Source organism: Gopherus evgoodei, chromosome 8, assembly GCF_007399415.2.
Source record: "Gopherus evgoodei ecotype Sinaloan lineage chromosome 8, rGopEvg1_v1.p, whole genome shotgun sequence".
Classification (NCBI taxonomy): Eukaryota; Metazoa; Chordata; order Testudines; family Testudinidae; genus Gopherus; species Gopherus evgoodei.
In genome coordinates, this window is record NC_044329.1 from 57,618,440 (window position 1) to 57,637,324 (window position 18,885).

At 50.4% G+C, this 18,885-nt stretch overlaps 1 protein-coding gene across 1 annotated transcript in view; it reads left to right on the plus strand.

Annotated features, from left to right (window-relative positions):
* The window catches only part of LAMC1 (laminin subunit gamma 1), a 140,950-nt gene that overhangs the window by 95,376 nt on the left and 26,689 nt on the right, over positions 1–18,885 (plus strand). The window contains exons 2-5 of the mRNA XM_030572319.1: positions 4,954–5,258; positions 6,012–6,142; positions 6,787–6,953; positions 16,192–16,380. Of these exons, the coding sequence (XP_030428179.1) occupies positions 4,954–5,258; positions 6,012–6,142; positions 6,787–6,953; positions 16,192–16,380 (792 nt within the window). The remainder of the gene's footprint in view (positions 1–4,953; positions 5,259–6,011; positions 6,143–6,786; positions 6,954–16,191; positions 16,381–18,885) is intronic.

Genomic DNA, 18,885 nt, shown 5'->3' on the forward strand with positions numbered 1-18,885 from the left:
GCACCAGTCGACCCCCTGGCACCGCGCTGGTCGCAAGTCCCAGTCCCTCTCCCGGCACCATCACGACTCTCGGTACCATTCCCCGGCACTGTGTAGGGACGGTTCGAGTGGACGCAGAGACCTACATCAAACGGTCTCCGCTCCCCGTGGCCGTCTCGTCATCCTCGATCTCTTCCCATGCAGACACTGCATCATATGGGGATTCGGATAACCACCAGGGACCTCATCAACGGCCCTTTTGGACACCTTGGGCCTACCACCAAACCCAAGGTGATCTGCATATACCATCGCACTCCGGCCCTTCTGAGCATCGGGCACCAGAGACCACAGTGAGCAGACCTCCCCCACCGGTTACGGAGGAATCTCCAACACACGTGCCAGACCCACAAGATCCGCCGCCTCAGGACATCCCCCAAGACCAGGAGTCGATCCAAGACCCGCTGGTTCCCGGGTTCTCATCCTCTTCCTCCCCAGATGAAGCGGTGGTGGGGACATCTACATCTGAACCGCCCCCAATCGACCTCAGGTCACACCAGGACCTTCTGCACCACGTCGCCCTCAATATCAACTTGCCTGTAGAGGAAGTTCCTGAGGTGGACGACCCGGTTGTCAGTATACTGTCGATGGAGGCTCCAACCAGGGTGGCCCTCCCCTTCATCCGCTCGATACAGGCTAGAGCGGATACCATCTGGCAATCCCCGGTATCCATACCGCCCACAGCCAGACGGGTTGAACGTAAATACATGGTGCCCTCCAAAGGGTACGAGTACCTGTATATACACCCCCCTCCTTGTTCATTGGTTTTTCAATCTGTCTATGAACGGGAGCGCCATGGCCAGCAAGCCCCTGCTCCTAAATCAAGGGAGGCCAGGCGAATGGATTTGTTGGGGAGAAAGATCTGTTCCGCGGGAGGCCTCCAACTCAGGGTGGCGAACCAACAAGCCCTCCTGAGTAGGTACAGCTATAACACCTGGGAGGCAGTGGGGAAGTTTGTAGAGCTCGTCCCGCAGGACTCCCACCAAGAATTCACAGCTCTCCCGAAGGAAGGGGAAAAAAGTTGCACGGACCTCCCTCCAGGCCTCGCTGGATGCCGCCGATTCGGCAGCTAGAACTGTCGCCTCTGGGATTGCCATGCGGCGTATATCATGGCTGCAAGTGTCAGGCCTGCCACCTGAGCTCCAGTGCACTATACAGGACCTACCCTTTGATGGCCAGGGCCTCTTCTCCCAGAAGACGGACCCTCGCTGCAGAGTCCTGAAGGACAATCGCGTAATTATGTGTTCGCTGGGAATGCATACGCCGCAGACTCAAAGACAATCTTTCTGGTTGCAACCTCAGCGCCCCTACCACCGCCGCGACCAAGGCAAGACTTCACCAGAAGGCAAGGTTGTACCTCTCGCAGATGACAGTCTGGACCTCGGGGGTAACAATTCCAGTCCCACCAAGCCACCAGCGGGACCGAAGCCAAACTTTTGAGGGTGCGCCCGAGAGCACTGTACCAATGACCTCCCAGGATTCTTTTCGGTTCGCCTCCGGGCTATCCTGGACCTGCGAGGACTGAACAAATTCATGAGAAAGTTCAAGTTCCGCATGGTGTCCCTGGGAACCATCATCCCTTCCCTGGATCCCGGAGATTGGTACGCTGCTCTCGACATGAGGGACGCATATTTCCACATCGCTATTTACCCTCCGCACAGAAGGTACCTACGCCTTGTGGTGAATCGTCAACATTACCAATTTGTGGTCCTTCCCTTGGCCTCTCCTCGGCCCCTTGGGTATTCACGAAGTGTATGGCGGTAGTCGCCGCCTCCCTCCACCGTCGTCGAATACACGTCTTCCCATACCTCGACGACTGGCTTATTCGAGGGACCTCTGAGACTCAGGTCACCGCTCATGTAAACGTCATCAAGGGCCTATTCACCCGTCTAGGCCTGGTTATCAATCTGGACAAATCCATTCTGCTACCTACGCAGAGGATAGAATTCATAGGGGCCATGCTGAACTCCAATCTTGCAATGGCCAGCTTCCCCCCACAGCGGTTTCAGACTATAGTCTCGCTTATACAGCAACTAAAAAGCTTCCCAACAACTTCTGTCCGAACCTGCCTCGGCCTCCTCGGTCACGTGGCTGCATGCATCTTCGTTACGAAGCACATGAGACTGCGCATGCGTCCTCTCCAGACTTGGCTTGCCTCAGTCTATCATCCACGCAGGGATGCCATAGACATGATAATCACGGTTCCACCAAGCGTTCTGGGCTCCCTCGACTGGTGGCTGACGCCCTCCCTGGTGTGTGCCGGTCGTCCGTTCCATCCGCCACAGCCCTCGGTGTCTCTGACAACAGACGCTTCCTCTCTCGGCTGGCGTGCTCACTTAGGGCACCTTCGCACCCAGGGTCTTTGGTCCTTTCAGGAGCTGGCGCTTCATATCAATGTCCGCGAACTTAGAGCGGTCAGACTGGCATGCCAGACCTTCCAGCATCACCTACAGGGCCGTTGTGTTGCAGTTTTCACAGACAACACAACGGCCATGTACTACATTAACAAGCAGGGAGGGACGTGATCTTCCCCCCTTTGTCAAGAGGCGATGCGACTGTGGGACTTCTGCATAGCCCACTCGATAGACCTGGTAGCCTCCTTTCTCCCGGGAGTCCGGAACTCTCTCGCGGATCACCTGAGCAGGTCCTTCCTGTCCCACGAGTGGTCCATCCATCCAGACATCCTCCTTTCAGTATTCCGGAAGCGGGGTTTTCCCCAGATAGACCTCTTTGCCTCCCGAGAGAACAGGAAATGCCAGGCGTTCTGCTCCGTGCAGGGTCTCTCCCCAGGCTCCCTCTCGGACGCGTTCCTAATTCCCTTGGAAGGTAGTCTACTTTATGCCTTTCCGCCCTTTCTCCTAGTCCACAGAGTCCTGCTCAAGCTCTGCAGGGACAGGGACAGGCTAATCCTGATCGCTCAGGCGTGGCCGAGGCAGCACTGGTATACCATGCTGCTCGACCTATCTCTAGCGGACCCAATACCTCTGCCACTCTACCCGGACCTGATAACACAGGACTTCGGCAGACTTCACCACTTGGACCTACAGTCTCTCCACCTGACAGCATGGCTGCTGTCTGGCTAAACCAATCTGAATTGTGCTGTTCCACCCCGGTGCAACAGGTCCTCCTGGGAAGCAGAAAGCCTTCCAAGCGGGCGACATATCTCGCCAAGTGGAAGTGCTTCTCCCATTGGCGCGCCCAGCGTAACCTTACTCCCGCAGGCGTATCTCCCCATTATCTTGGACTACTTATGGGACCCCAAGGAGCAGGGCCTGGCGCTCTCTTCGATAAAGGTGCATCTGGCCGCAATTTCTACCTTCCATTCTGGGGAATCCGGCAGTTCGATCTTCTCTCACCCTATAGTTTCCAGGTTCCTTAAGGGCTTGGAGTGACTCTACCCTCCGGTTAAGCGCCCTTCCCCTACCTGGGATCTCAGCCTTGTATTAGCTAGGCTCACGGGCCCTCCCTTTGAGCCGTTAGCCACATGCTCGCTGCTGTACCTGTCCTGGAAGACGGCCTTCCTTGTCGCTATCGCCTTGGCCAGACGAGTATCGGAGCTTCTTGCTTTGATGGTAGACACCCCTACCCCCACCTCCCGTATACGATCTTCCACAAGGACAAGGTACAGCTGCGGCCGCACCCGGCTTTCCTTCCCAAGGTGGTCTCTGCCTTCCACATTAATCAAGACATTTTTCTACCTGTCTTCTTCCCGAAGCCGCACGCATCGTGCCGGGAACAACAACTACGTACCCTGAATGTCCACCAGGCCCTCGCCTTTTACATTCAGAGGACAAAACCTTTCAGACGCTCACCTCAGCTATTTGTAGAGGTCGTGGAGCGCATGAAAGGCATGCCTATCTCTTCCCAGAGGCTCTCATCCTGGGTGACGTCCTGTATCCGGACATGCTACGACTTGGCCCGCGTTCCGACTGGCCATCTCACCGCCCACTCTACTCGGGCTCAAGCCTCGTCTGCCGCTTTCCTGGCCCACGTTCCCATCCAGGAAATATGTCACGCAGCTACCTGGTCTTCCATCCGTACGTTTGCATCCCACTATGCACTGGTTGAGCAGTCTAGAGACGATGCCGCCTTTGGCTCAGCAATCTTACATTCTGCAACGTCTCGCTCCAACTCCACCGCCTAGGTAAGGCTTGGGAATCACCTAACGAATGGATATGAGCAAGCACTCGAAGAAGAAAAGACGGTTACTCACCTTTTGTAACTGTTATTCTTCGAGATGTGTTGCTCATATCCATTCCACACCCGCCCTCCTTCCCCACTGTCGGAGTAGCCGGCAAGAAGGAACTGAGGAGCGGAGGGGCCAGCATGGGTATATATCCGGCGCCATGGCAGCGCCACTCCAGGGGGTGCCCTGCTGGCCCACCGAGTGTTGCTAGGGTAAAAATCTCCGAACGTGCACGTGGCGCGCACACACCTAACTGGAATGGATATGAGCAACACATCTTGAAGAACAACAATTACAAAGGTGAGTAACCGTCTTTTCTTCAAACCCCATGGAAACAAATGGGAATGTTGTCCGGCTTGGGTAACTAACAGTTGATGCATGTGTAGAGGTCACATGAGTTTTAAGGTACAGTGGTCTGAAGTTTAGTACAGTATAATGTAGAAATTGCATAAATGTTCAAAAGTGCAGCCAAAGTTGTCAAACAGATGGAACTGATGTCCATCATAGATCTGCTTTGGTCACACTTGAACTTGCCTTTTTGTGTGTTCTGCCAGTTTGAGGTCAGGTTTTCACCAGGGCTTTGTCATACATTTTATAATGTGTTACTTGTTGTGAATTAAGCTGGCAGGTTGGTACCGCCTTATTTAAAGGAACAAAACAGTACAAAACTCTCTGCTCTAATGAACCATTTGAGTCTCATATCGGGGGTGTTTGATTTGTTTTGTTTACAGGAAAGGCCTTTGACATCACATATGTGCGTCTGAAGTTTCACACCAGCCGGCCTGAAAGCTTTGCCATCTACAAACGTACCAGGGAAGATGGGCCGTGGGTGCCTTATCAGTACTACAGTGGCTCTTGTGAGAACACGTATCAGAAATTAAACCGAGGCTTTATCCGGACTGGGGAGGATGAACAGCAGGCACTCTGCACAGATGAATTCAGTGACATCTCTCCACTCACAGGTGGCAACGTGGCTTTTTCAACACTGGAGGGGCGGCCCAGTGCCTACAATTTTGACAACAGTGCTGTGTTACAGGTATGCGGGTAGGAATTGGATAAGGCATGCAAGCCCTTTGTTATCTGTGCACTATGGAAACCTATTAGAAACTAAATCCGTATCTCTGATATACTGGTAGGCTTAGCAAATGGATACAGTGAGCAGTCCAGCATTTCAGAGTTAATGGAGAAAAATAGATTGATATTAGAAACTAGATATTTGCCTCATCTGTATGTATATTCTGAGTATACTTCAAAAAAGTGCTGTTTTTCTCCCTCTGCCTCTCCCACCCAGATGTGTAGCTGTGCCTTTTTGTCCGGAGGTGTTTGGCTGCATCTTTAGTATATGTTAGATTTGTTTTCCATTCTTGCTGGGCTGTTTTGCAAGGGAAGTGCTGTTCATTAGATTTGTGCAGTTTTGCAAGTACACATACTTACTTGCATCTTGTTTTTTCTTTGCTGAAGATATTTTCTACTGCTTCTTAGCACATAGCAGTAAAGGCATGAGAGGACTGGAGAGAGAAAGCACATAAAGTTAGTAAAGGAGCCTGGAAAATGTATTTGAATGTGGTTTACAAGGAAAAACAGTTGAACCTAGAGGGAATGGCAAAAGTTTTAGGGCAGGCTGTCAGGAGATAAGGAGAGAAAATATTGGGTGGGCTTCATGAGTGACTGCTGGCACCAACCCTATTTTTATGTGAAAGCTAGTGCTAATGACGGGAACGCTATAGGGCATATGAGCTTTGCATTGGTGGTTTTATTCTCATTTTGGTGGGGGTTTTATCTCCGTTAGGAATGGGTGACAGCTACTGACATCAGAGTGACCCTCAATCGTCTGAACACCTTTGGAGATGAAGTATTCAATGATCCAAAAGTTCTGAAGTCCTATTATTATGCAATTTCTGATTTTGCTGTGGGTGGCAGGTGAGTAAATCATTCCTAATAAAAAGCCATACTTAATACTGGCATAGTGCTTTAATCATTAGACTGCTTTAAGGACATTAATTATACTAGACCCACTGAGATATGCTAAAGCAGAAGCACAGTAAAATGTGTTTTATGAAGCCTGTAATTACTTCTAACCAAAACTGTATCTAAGTGCATGAAAGAGCTGTTTCGCTTGTCAAATGTAAATAGCTATAGCATGGGAACTTATAAATCCACACAACACTCCCTCCTAGATCTTAGACTTTGTCTGCATTGCCATTGCTGATTATAAACTGTAGGTAGACAAAATTGAAACTAAATAGATTTAATATTAGTATTAAAAAAGAACCCACATGATATAATACTTGTGGTGGTGGTCATTTTCATATTTAATTGACTTAAAAGCCTCCATTTTTTATATGCCACAGAATTTCAGATCTGTCATAGAAACCAGAGTGGTTCTTGCCACAAAACTTAGGTCAAGTTTCCCACAAAAGTTCTTCCATATTTAAGGAAAGTGGCCAGATCTCTGAGAGTCTTCAGTCTCTAGGATATCAGCCTGCTGTGTGTGTGACCTGGACCTGGGAAGCTTAAGACATATTATGTCTGAAGTCAGTACATTCATTTCTCCTGTTCTGCAGGTGCAAGTGCAATGGCCATGCAAGCGAATGTGTGAAGAATGACTTTGGGAAGCTGTCGTGTAACTGCAAACACAACACTTTTGGGGAAGACTGCGAGAAGTGCCTTCCCTTCTACAATGACAGGCCATGGAGAAGAGCAACAGCAGAGAGTGCCAATGAATGTTTGTGTAAGTGGCTTTGTACAAGAAAAATCTTTCTATGGTATATTCCACCACCTTTACTTTGAGGCAGGTGGCAGCCAGCCACAAGAAGTCTTTTTTACTATTTAGTTTCTCCCTTTCCCTTCCTCCTGGCAAGTCCCAATTTCTTCCTTACTCTGTCAAATTCTGTCCACACTAGAGTCAACATTTTAAACAATTTGCAAACACTTTTATGCCTGTGTGTTTTTGCATGATGGCTCCATGTAGTTACAGCTCATGATGGGTGAGATTTTTCTAAAACATGTAAGTGACTTAGGAGCATAAGTGTCTCATTGACGGATCCATGGGGTCTGGTCTATGCCACAGCCTGTAACCAGTCCCTTGGAAGTGACCTTTTTAGTGTGCCGAACTCCAAGGGTTCATGCAGTTCCACAGGGGCACATCCATGGCCTTCAAGACTGGGCCTTCAGGCATCTTTGATCCCGGTCTCTCCATGGCTCCTTGCAGTGAGGCAGACTCCTGTGAGAGGCTTGTGCTGTGCCTCTTCAGGGCTCTCAGTGAGTATTTGCAGTGACATCAGGCTGCCTCTTCAAAACAGAGTAGGATTTATTAGTCACCTGGCATAGAGAATCTGAAGGTCCTCAGTTCAGCTAAGAGAAGCAAAGTTAAGTCTATAGTCTATCCTGGCCAAGCCAGTGCAAAAAGTCTGCCAAGCTGCTGTGGACTCCATTTCTGGCTCTGGTTCTTTGTCAGCTCAGGGTGAGAGCTGCGAAGTCCCACCAAAAGCCAGCTCTTAACCCCGCATTCTGACACCTCTTGGTCCATTTTTCTCAAGCTTAGGCCCTGCTCTGCTTTCCTGCCAAGAGGTGGGAGAAAACCACCTTTCTCTGGGATGTTGGTTGCTAAATGTCAATGTCTTGTCGGTGGGGGTTTCCCATTGTCTTTATCCAGATTCTGTACTGAAATGGGTTAGTTTCAGCAGGCTCCAGCCAGTTCCTTAATGACATGTTCATTCCACTGCATACAGTGACATGACACAACAGCCATGTCTCCTGTTCTGTCCCAAGAGCAGATTTAACCTCCTTTTCACCCACTGTGTAGCAAAGCAAAGCATGGAGGAAACTGAGGCACCCTTCAACGTTATAAAAATATTACAGAAAACTCTCCCTTCGTCACTGGGACTTGTGCTTGTAAGTCACTTAGGCATTTTTGAAAGTCTTGCCTGTTACATTTGGAAACTACCCAGTCCTCACAAAATGGATCGCTTCAACTGAACATGTGAATAATGTAGAAGTTTGTAGCAAAGCCTTATCACAGTGAAATCCCAAATTTCCAGAGGAAAAAGGACCAGACTCCTAAGGTCTCCCTCTTGTTTTGACACAGAGCTAAAACTTAATCTCCTTTGGTTATCAAGAATGTAACGGAAATGTAATGTAGGACCCAAGATCCTTTTGTGACAGAACCCATTAATGTAGGTGTGTTACCACCATTTATTATTTGTATTGTGGCACCACATTGGGTGCTCAGTAAGGATTTGGATACCATCGTGTTAGGTGCTGTGCAAACAAGTTAGGTCCCTGCCTCAGTCTAGTATAAAAATATAGTAAATGCAATTGTCTGAGCACACTCAGAGTAGAACTGACACAGCAATTTGTTTAAAGAGGTTGGGACTTTGTTTTAGGGATGCATTTGAGTCCTAGCCATGGGGAGTCCCTTTTCTGGAAAAATGGAAAGTTCTTCTTCGAGTGGTTGTTCACGTCCATTCCAAGTAGGTGTGCACACCAGCCGGAAGATTTTCCCATAGCAGCATCCGTAGGGTTGGCTCGGGCACCCCCTGGAGTGGCACCACCATGGCGCCCTATAAAGGGGCCCACCAACCCTCCACCCCCTCAGTTCCTTCTTACCACTGGTGACGGCTAGCTGGAACTTCTCTTGAGTAGCAATTTGGCAGTGTCCTATCCTTACTGTTTAGTCCGTGTGTTCAGTTATATTATAGTTAGTTAGATAGATCTTTGTATATAGTTTTCGTAGTTGGGGGGTCCCGCCCCCAAGAGTCTTCGTCACCCCCTGGGGCATGCCCGGGTCCCCCGGGTTCAAACTCTGCAAGGACTGCGGAAAATTGATGCCCAAGAGTGACCCGCACTCTGCATGTTTGAAGTGCCTCGGAGAGAGCCACTGAAAGGACCGGTGCTCTTATCTGTAGAGGCTTCCACCCGTGAACTCTTAAGGACAGGGCTCAAAGACTTAGAGTCCTCCTGATGGAGGCGGCACTGCGACCACCCTCGGACCCAGAAATGGCTGAGGCGGGGCCCAGCACGTCATCCTCGGTGCACAGTGCCCCGGCATCAGGACTTAGGGCCCAGCCCACGTCGTCCAAAACCCTGCACCGGATGGAGTCGAGTCATAGGAAATTGGCCTCAGTGCAGCACCGCTCACCTTCGCCGGTGCCCACCAAGAGAAAGAAGCCAGTGAGGGGTTGGTCTCCCCACCAGGATCCGAGGCCGACTCTGTTCGCAGGGCTAAGCGGACAGGCTGGGCTACAGCCCTCGGGGGTTTCGTTGACTCCTGCACCACAGAGAGGGCGATCGAGTCCAGACCAGCCTAATTCCCCGGACCTCAGCGGAGACATATGCCCCCCGTCGACGCTGGAGGCGTTCGAGGCGACCTCGGACCTGATGGGTCTCCCGGCATCGGCCTCCCCACATGGTAGGGAGTTGCCTACTGTTGTCCGCAGTACAATCTAGAGGCAAGCCAGCCATGCTGTCGCCTCCCTCCCCGCACCGCGCTGTGAAGGCGGCACCGGACCAGATGAGAGGCTCCCCATCGCCTCGGCAACGCTCTCCTTCGGCACCGGGAGCTGCTCCCCCCAGGTCCTCATACTCAGAGACCTCAGACTCAGAGGCAGACTCCTATTGCTCCATCAGGTCGTGGGGCAGGAGATCGATGTCGGGGGCGAGCCACCAACGTTATCCGCAGTGGCCGTTTTGGACTTCCTGGGCCTACTATCAGTCGGTAGGCTAGGCCTTTGGTCCTCGATCGCGGTCGGCCTCGGTGTCCTCGATGTCGGTGGCCCCAGCGCAGCTGCTTCCCCCACCGGCACCATCGCCGAGCAGAGGCGTGCCGTTGTCAAGTTCAGCACCCCCTAGCCGAGCAGCAGCACTGACAGCGGCTTCAGTTCGGGCTCCGCCGGCACCGCATGATACACCAAGCTGTTCACTGCGACCCTGATACCGGCCGTGTTGCTGCATTTAGACTCGGAACCCGCACCGCAACCTCAGTACCGTATGCTGCAAGACCCTAAGGGGCCGCATGCACCGGAGGAAGGGCCGCTCCATGTAATCTCCTCGTCGTCCTCCTCGGACTAGGCGGTCTCGTGCACGGCTGCGGCACCGGCCCTAGAGGACACTCTAATCCTCCAACAATTGCTTCAGTGAGCTGCTCAGAGCCTAGCAATCCAAGCGGAGGAAATCGAGGTGGACACGGACCCTGTAGTGGACATCCAGGCTCCCTCAGGGCCATCCAGGTGGCCCTCCCGCTGATAAAGACCATAGTGGATATGTCCTGCACCTTATGGCAAACACCAGCCTCACTGGCCCCTACTGCCAAGAGGACAGAGCGGCGCTACTTCATCCCCGCTAAAGGGCACGAACACCTGTACATCCACCCCTTGCCCCCCCCCCCCGACTCCCTAGTAGTAGATGCGGCTAACCAGTGGGAGCGTCAAGGTTTTCAGGGGTCAACAACAAAGAGCGGAGACGCAAAAAGACTTGAGCTCTTTGGCAGGAAGGTGTACTCCACAGGAGGACTCCAACTCCGCATTGCCAATCAACAGGCAATAGTAAGCCGATATGGCCACAACATGTGTTCGGCCATGTCGAAGTATGCAGAGCTCCTTCCCCAGGACTTGAGATCAGAGTGGAGGAGGGCAAACTGATCTCTTGAGCCTCCCTCCAGGCCGCCTTAGATGCGGCGGACTCAGCCTCGCGCACCCTGGCCACAGGCCTGGTCATGCGGCGGGGCGCCTGGCTCCAGGTCTCGGGCCTGCCCTATGAGGTCCAACAGACTATTCAAGACCTTCCCTTCGAAGGGCAGATGCCATTTTCAGAGAAAACGGACAACCGTCTCCATAGTCTAAAGGACTCAAGGGCCATGCTTCACTTGCTGGGCTTGCATACCCCTGCAACCCAGCGCGGACAATTTAGTCCGCAGGCAGCCCCTTTCCCATACCAGCCACAGGCTCACCAGGAGCTGGGGCGCAGGCGGGACAGAAATGGCAAGAGGTATCACCAGCGTCACCCCTCTGGCCAGACGTCTGGCCAATCGAGACCACCATCTGGGCCTAGACCCCCTATTTGATGGTACGGTCGAGGGCGACCTACCAATCGAGACTCTGGATCCTTCCACCCCTACCTTTGGATCACGTCTGTCCCACTTCTACCGTGCCTGGTCCCGAATTACGTCGGAAAAATGGGTGTTCCGCATGGTAGAGAGGGGATATTCTATCCAGTTCTCCTCCCTCCCACCCTACCAACCCCCCTCCCTGTCCCTCTTCAAGGACCCTTCTCATGAGCAACTTCTAGTTCAAGAAGTGAAGTCCCTCACGGAGGCAGGGGCGGTGGAGGAAGTCCTGTGGGAGCTCAGGGGCAAAGGCTTCTACTCCCGGTATTTCCTTATACCGAAGGCGAAAGGGGGCCTGAGAGCCATCCTGGACTTGAGGCGGCTGAACAGGTCTGTGAGAAAACTCAAATTCCGCATGGTCTCCCTGTCCTCGATCATTCCCTCCCTGGATCCAGGAGATTGGTATGCCGCCCTCGACTTGAATGACGCCTATTTCCACATTGCCATAATTCCCCGACACCGTCTGTACCTCATGTTCTTCATGGCCGACATCCTTCTGCAGTTCACGGTGCTCCCGTTTGGCCTGTCAGCTGCTCCTAGGGTCTTCACGAAATGCATGGCTGTTGTGGCGGCCTTCCTGCGCAGGCGGGGCATCCAGGTATTCCCCTACCTGGACAACTGGCTCATAAAGGGCCACTCCAAGAAGCAAGTAGAGACCCAGGTGCTGTTCATCAGGCGGACCTTTCTCAATCTTGGCCTCCTCTTGAACGAAGCCAAATCCATCCTGTCTCCGACGCAACAAATAGAGTTCATAGGAGCGGTTCTGGACTCCACACACGCCAAAGTGTATCTGCTGGAGTCCAGGTTCCGTGCAATTTCCAAGCTCTTCCTCAGACTGCACCGCGCCCCGGTTACCACGGCGTGAGTTTGCCTCTGGCTGTTGGGCCACATGGTGACATGCACCTATGTGGTGGTCCACACCAGACTCCGGCTTCGCCTGCTGCAGTCCTGGTTGGCGACAGTTTATCACCCAGTCAGGGACCCCCTGGACTCAGTGGTGTTCGTTCCCCGCTTGGTGCTGCTCTCGCTGCAGTGGTGGCTCAACCCGCAGGAAGTCTGCATGGGTATTCTTTTTGCTGCCCCGCAGCCCTCCCTCTCCCTGGTGACAGATGCCTCGGGTCGAGGTTGGGGAGCGCACCTGGGATGCCTCAGGACGCAGGGCTTGTGGTCGCTGGAGGACCTCGAGTGGCATATCAACGTCACACACAGCAGTAGTCTTTTATATCAACAAACGGGGGTGCACCCTCCTCTCCCCTCTGCAAGGAAGCCCTCACACTGTGGGATTTCTGCGTTCACAATGCCACTCACCTGACGGCGTTCTATCTTCCAGGGGAGCAAAAAGGTTTGGTGGACACCCTCAGCTGCTCGTTCCAGGGTCACGAGTAGTCCCTCCGATAGGACATGGCACGCTCAATTTTCCAGCTCTGGGGCTTTCCCCGGTTAGACCTGTTTGTTTCAAGGAAAAACAGGAAGTGCCGACGGTTATGCTCCCTCCTGGGCCTCAGTCGAGGGTGTCTGTTGGACACCTTCTTTCAGCCAAGGGAGGACAATCTGCTCTATGCCTTTCCTCCGATCCCCCTGATACACAGAGTGCTTTTAAAGATTCGCAGGGATCATGCCAGGGTAATACTGATAGCTCCGGCGTGGCCACACCAGCATTGGTACATGTCACTCCTGCACGTCAGTTCAGGCGCCCCTGATGCTGCCCCTACTCCGAGACCTGATCATGCAGGACCGGGGCTCCCTCCGCCATCCAAACCTCAAGTCCCTTCACCTCACAGCCTGGATGCTCCATGGCTGAACCCGGTGGAGTTGCAGTGCTCCCAGCAGGTCAGGCAGGTGCTGCTGTGTAGCAGGAAACCGTCAACTAGGACCACCTACGTGGCTAAATGGAAGCGCTTCTCCATCTGGTCGGGTCAGTGGGGTCACGACTCACTGGGGGTTCCAATCCCCGCTGTCCTTGACTATTTGCTTCACCTAAGACAACTGGGCCTCTCCCTTTCCTCCATTCGTGTACACTTGGCGGCCATATCCGCTTTTCGTCCGGGAGAGGGGGGTACCTCAGTGTTTGCGAATCCACTGGTTGGGCATTTCCTCAAGGGTATGGACAGGCTCTTCCCACATGTGCATTAGCCGACCCCTGCTTGGGACCTGAATCTGGTCTTCTCCATCCTCTCGGGGCCTCCCTTTTGAGCATCTGATCTCGTGCTCCCTGCTGTACCTGTCATACAAGACCACCTTCCTGGTGACCATCACCTCAGCCCGACGGGTGTCGGAGCTTCTAGGGTTAACATCTGAGCCCCCGTACACAGTCTTCTGCAAGGACAAGGTCCAACTTAGACCTCATCTGGCTTTCCTACCCAAGGTCATTTCACAGTTCCACCTGGGCCAAGATATCTTTCTCCCGGTGTTTTACCCGAACCCCCACGCCTCCAGCGAAGAGCGGAGGCTACACTCCCTGGATGTCCGCAGGGCCTTGGCTTTTTACATAGAGCGTACCAAGCCGTTCAGACGCTCGACTCAGCTCTTTGTCACAGCGGCAGAAAAGATGAAGGGGCTCCCGGTCAACTCTCAGCGAATTTCTTCGTGGATCGTGACCTGCATCAGGGAATGCTACCGTATTGCGAAGACCCCTGTCCCCCCCCGGTCACGGCCCACTCCACTAGGGCGCAGGCCTCCTCTGCGGCGTTCCTGGCTCAGGTTCCAACTCAGGATATTTGTAGAGTGGCCACATGGTCCTCCATCCACACGTTCTTGTCTCACTATGCCATCATGCACCAGGCTAGGGATGATGCAGCCTTTGGTCGCGCAGTACTCCAGTCAGCAATGGTCTCCGACCCCACCTCCTAAGGTTAGGCTTGTGAGTCACCTTCTTTGAATGGACATGAACAACCACTCGAAGAAGAAAAAACGGTTACCCACCTTTTAGTAACTGTTGTTCTTCGAGATGTGGTGTTCATGTTCATTTCAACACCCACCCTCCTGCCCCTCTGTCGGAGTGCCAGCAAGAAGGAACTGAGGGGGTGGAGGGTCGGCGGGCCCCTTTATAGGGCGCTGTGGTGGCGCCATTCTAGGGGGCGCCCGAGCCGACCCTACGGATGCTGCTGGGGGAAAATCTTCCAGCTGGTGTGCACGCAGCACATGCACATCTACTTGGAATGGACATGAACAACACATCTCGAAGAACAACAGTTACTAAAAGGTGGGTAACCGTTGTTTTTTTTGGTCCTTCATGGCATCCTAGTTCAGCATAAGTTATTTTACACTAACAAAGATTTGTGTGCCATTCTTCCTCAGGAGGACCCAAAGAAATAGGCCCGAGTGTCTCATGGTTCTTAATGAACACAATAATGACGTAGCTCTGAACTCCATTACCATGAAGCAGAAGATTGCTTAGCTTCTGGAAATAGGGTGCAGAATGATATCTGAAGGCTGAGTCTTGTGCTTATCAGTAGAAATACTTCACAGAATTGCTAGAAACTCCCATCCAAACTCCACCAGTATCACTGACAGATCCCTAACAAGGGGTGTGTTCTTATAGTAGAACACCTACTGGAGAATAGATCATAGAATATTAGGGTTGGAAGGGACCTCAGGAGGTCATCTAGTCCAACCCCCTGCTCAAAGCAGGACCAATCCCCAGACAGATTTTTACCCCAGTTCCTTAAATGGCCCCCTCAAGGACTGAACTCACAACCCTGGGTTTAGCAGGCTAATGCTCAAACCACTGAGCTATCCCTCCCCCCAATAGAATTGGTTCATACGATAGGTGCACACCACAAAATTATATGGACATGGTGCTTAAAGGGCCCCCAGAAGAAAGAGAAATGGGATTGTTTCTGGTGTGCAGCATACTGCAGGTCCTAATGAATGCAGTGGCCTTTTAACTGAAGAGTTCAGTTAGCATTCAGTGACCTCTTCCCTTTGCAGTCAGAGTCCTTCATCTCCAGAATATACTCAGACTTCATCCTGGTCTAGACTATTGCAAAGGTGCAGTGATTGTAACGTATCTCCTAAAAGCAAGCCAGTTTATTTGTGCAGTCTTCTGTTAGGAGCTATTGCACCTCGTAGTTTACTTACGAGGGTGGATGGTGGAAGACTTTCAGATAGGAGCCTTCTTCCTGTCTGTCTGTATATTAGTATTAAAAGGTCCCAGCTGTTGATCCAAGTCCTGTGACTTCAGTTGACAGCCCAATGAAACCAATGTCTTGTCTACCTCACTCCCTAGACATAAAAATCTCTCTGCATGAGAGGGAGAAGAAACTTTTCTCACAGGACTTTCTGGAAGACTTGTGTCACTGTTATCTTCTCTCACTGTTTTGCATGCCTGAAATAGCATTATTGTGTGGGAAGGCAGCAGGAAGGGTGGAAAGCTGTAGCCCAGCTGTCAAGGGAGCAGCATGGAAACTGTAGTATTCCTCCTGACATATGTAGAAAGCAGTGCTTTTTCAGCAGAGTATTTGTTAAGACTAGTTTCTTCCATCTAGCAGAGGGAAGGAAACCAAATACTTCTGGCTGTGCTGCTGTTTTCATTAATTGGAATGGCAAGTGCAGCGTTGTTTAGATTCCAACTATCTTTGCTGATAAAGTCTATGTGTACCAGCAGTACCTGCATCCCTATCACATACTGACAAAAACTCTGACTCTTTGACATCTGCTTTTCCTTCACCCCAGATTAATTTCTAACTCATTTTGTTTTTGTTGCATTGCTCTCTGATATAATAATCATGTACATCTTCTCCTGGATCAATTACTCTTCTGCTGACTTTCCTACACCTTATTTCTGGGGCAGGTCTAGTATTGTAGGTGAGAGTAGGATACCTTCCTATAGATAGGAACTGATTTAACCTTGTGCTTTTTCCCACAGCCTGTAACTGCAATGGGCGGTCACAGGAGTGTTACTTTGATGCTGAGCTGTACCGCTCCACGGGCCATGGTGGTCACTGCATCGGCTGCTTGGATAACACTGATGGTGCCAACTGTGAAAGGTGCCGGGAGAACTTCTACCGCCTTGGAAGTGAGGAAAGATGTCTACCATGTAACTGTAACGCTGTTGGTAAGTCAGGATGCAGAATCTTCCCTCCTGTAAACTTAAAAAAAAAAAAAAAAAAAAAAAAAAGTGCACAAGGTAGAATATCAGGGTTAGAAGGGACCTCAGAAGTTCATCTATCTAACCCCTGCTCAAAGCAGGACTAATCCCCAGACGGATTTTTGTCCTAGATCTCTAAATGGCCCCCTTGAGGATTGAATTCACAACCCTGGGTTTAGCAGGCCAATGCTCAACCCACTGAGCTATCCCTCTCTCCAACAGATACTATTTCAACTTAGAATTGTTAAGTAACCTGCTCATAGTTTGATCTGATTGCTTCAAGGAAAATGCACAGCAGCTAAGATCGTAGACTTTAAGCAGATACAATGCATATACAATAGTTCCTTTTCAAATGCATTCTAGAAGGGCTTTTTCTGTATATTATAACATAGGCAAGGCCCTGGACATACTCAGTAAGTGGAACTTCGGAGCTGTTGCAGTCCAGCAGAATTTTTTCAAATCATCTAGGTATCCAAAAGCAACAGTTTGAATACCTTGTTTTATTAAAGGGTGAATGAAATAAGACATTTGTGGTAGTGTATCTAAGCACCATAAAATATGAACTAAACAAACTTTAAAAAAAACTCTTTTAAAGGAAAGTCAAAATACTCTACTGGATTTTTTTTTGGGGCGGGGGGGGGGGGAGGGAGGTGAGAATTTCTGTCATAAGAACAAATTAATGGTAGTCAAGCAACTTACCTGACCTGTATAGGGATCAGTCCCACAAGTAATAAGAGGAATGGGGAAAGCAAAAAGGTAGTGGAAGCTAAGGTAAGAGCTGATAATCCAAAATAGATCAGCTGAAATAAATTAGGTCTGTTACAGTCCCTCACTAGCTGCCTTGAGAGCATGTTCCAAGTATGATCTCCCTATGAACTCCGGAAGGGAAGTTCCACATTCAAAAAACTTTTGACCAAGAAAGGCAGCCCATACCCTTTTCTTCCCTGCCTCCACCCCAAACTTTCCCTGGGCCTTGTGTTACAATCAAGTCAGGCCAACTGTAAATGCTAAGTACAGACATGGGAAGAGAGGAGATTGCTCAGGTATGTAGGGGCAAATTACAAAGGTCTTTATAACTTAATACTAAGTCCTTGACTTGTAGCCCAGGGTATGCTGGCATCCAGTGTGTATTAAAAGTGTGTGGAGTTGATTTTAGGATGATATTTTTATCTACATAATGTTTTTATAAACAATTATAGACTGGATCACACAGGGAGTTTGAACTTTGACTGTATATGGGAAAGGTTTTGTGAGTCCTTCACTCTTAATTATTCTGTCTGGTTTAATCCTCTTATAATTGTTTCACTTGCTGTTACATACAGCCTTTTAGTGCAGCCTGAAATGGAAGGCAGAAACCATTCCTTTTTATACATAAAAAGTTGCATTAAATTACATATTGGTTCACTTATTAGCCCGTAGAACACTGACATTTTCCCAGGCTGCTAGCCAAACAAATACCTGGGAGAAAACATTCTGTCTTCAAAGAGTTAAAGAAACTGAGTAAACTGTGTCTTCAGGACCAAACTCAGGGAGCATGTTTGTGTCCGTTTCACAGGGGGGGAAAAAAAAGGTCAAAATTTTCATTCACATGCAATTTTATAAAACATAGCTTTAAGACAATTCCTTGCTACGAATGTGAGGCTTGCTTTGGAGTCTGTTAGAGGTCATGTGTTCCTCTACCAATCCTTCTCAATACTATTAGATTTAGCATTCAAAATCTATCAGTGTGATGTATAGCGGATTCTTAGCATTTAAATTGTACCAGTATGACGGAGGGCATGTGAGCTATGTGGGGCCAAGTGTTCCTTCTCACTGCTCTTGTCATCTGGCCTCCTGATAGGGAGGAGGAGAAGTTTGAGCTGTTCCAGCACTGTGTCCTTTAGGAGCTTACTCCCTGACCACAGACAGCAAAAGAGAAGGCTGACCTGGCCAAGAACAGCCCATGCTCAGGAGCCTATCTTGCAATACAGGAAAGTTGGGGAGAACCCAGGCTGGCTGAAAAAAGGAAACCTACATGTAGACAGTCTGCCACCGAGCATGGACTAGGAGAGGGGGGGCCTATTGGGTATTATCTGTGTGTGAGCTAGCAGCACTTGTAGACTTGGTGGGGCTTAAGAAGGCAGAGAAGTGGGAGTACTAAGGAGGAAAATCTGTGTGTGAAGGGAACTAATGAGGGGGTACGTAGGCAAAGGGGGAAATGATGATTGGGGTGCAGAGAAGAGACTTGGGAAAAGGAGGGTGGGGAAAAGAAGACTGAGAGTGTTGTACTTAGGGAAGGATAATGAGAAGGCATGAGATAAACTGGAGATGCAGAGATAACAGTGAGAATGGAAGAGACAGAAGGGAGAAAACCCAATGGAAAGGAGCGAAAATGGTACAAGGAGAAAATGAGAATAGAAGTGGGAAATGGGATTGAGGAAAATGGAAGGGGAAGCAAAACAAGTGCATGGTCAGTACAGCTTTATTTCGGAT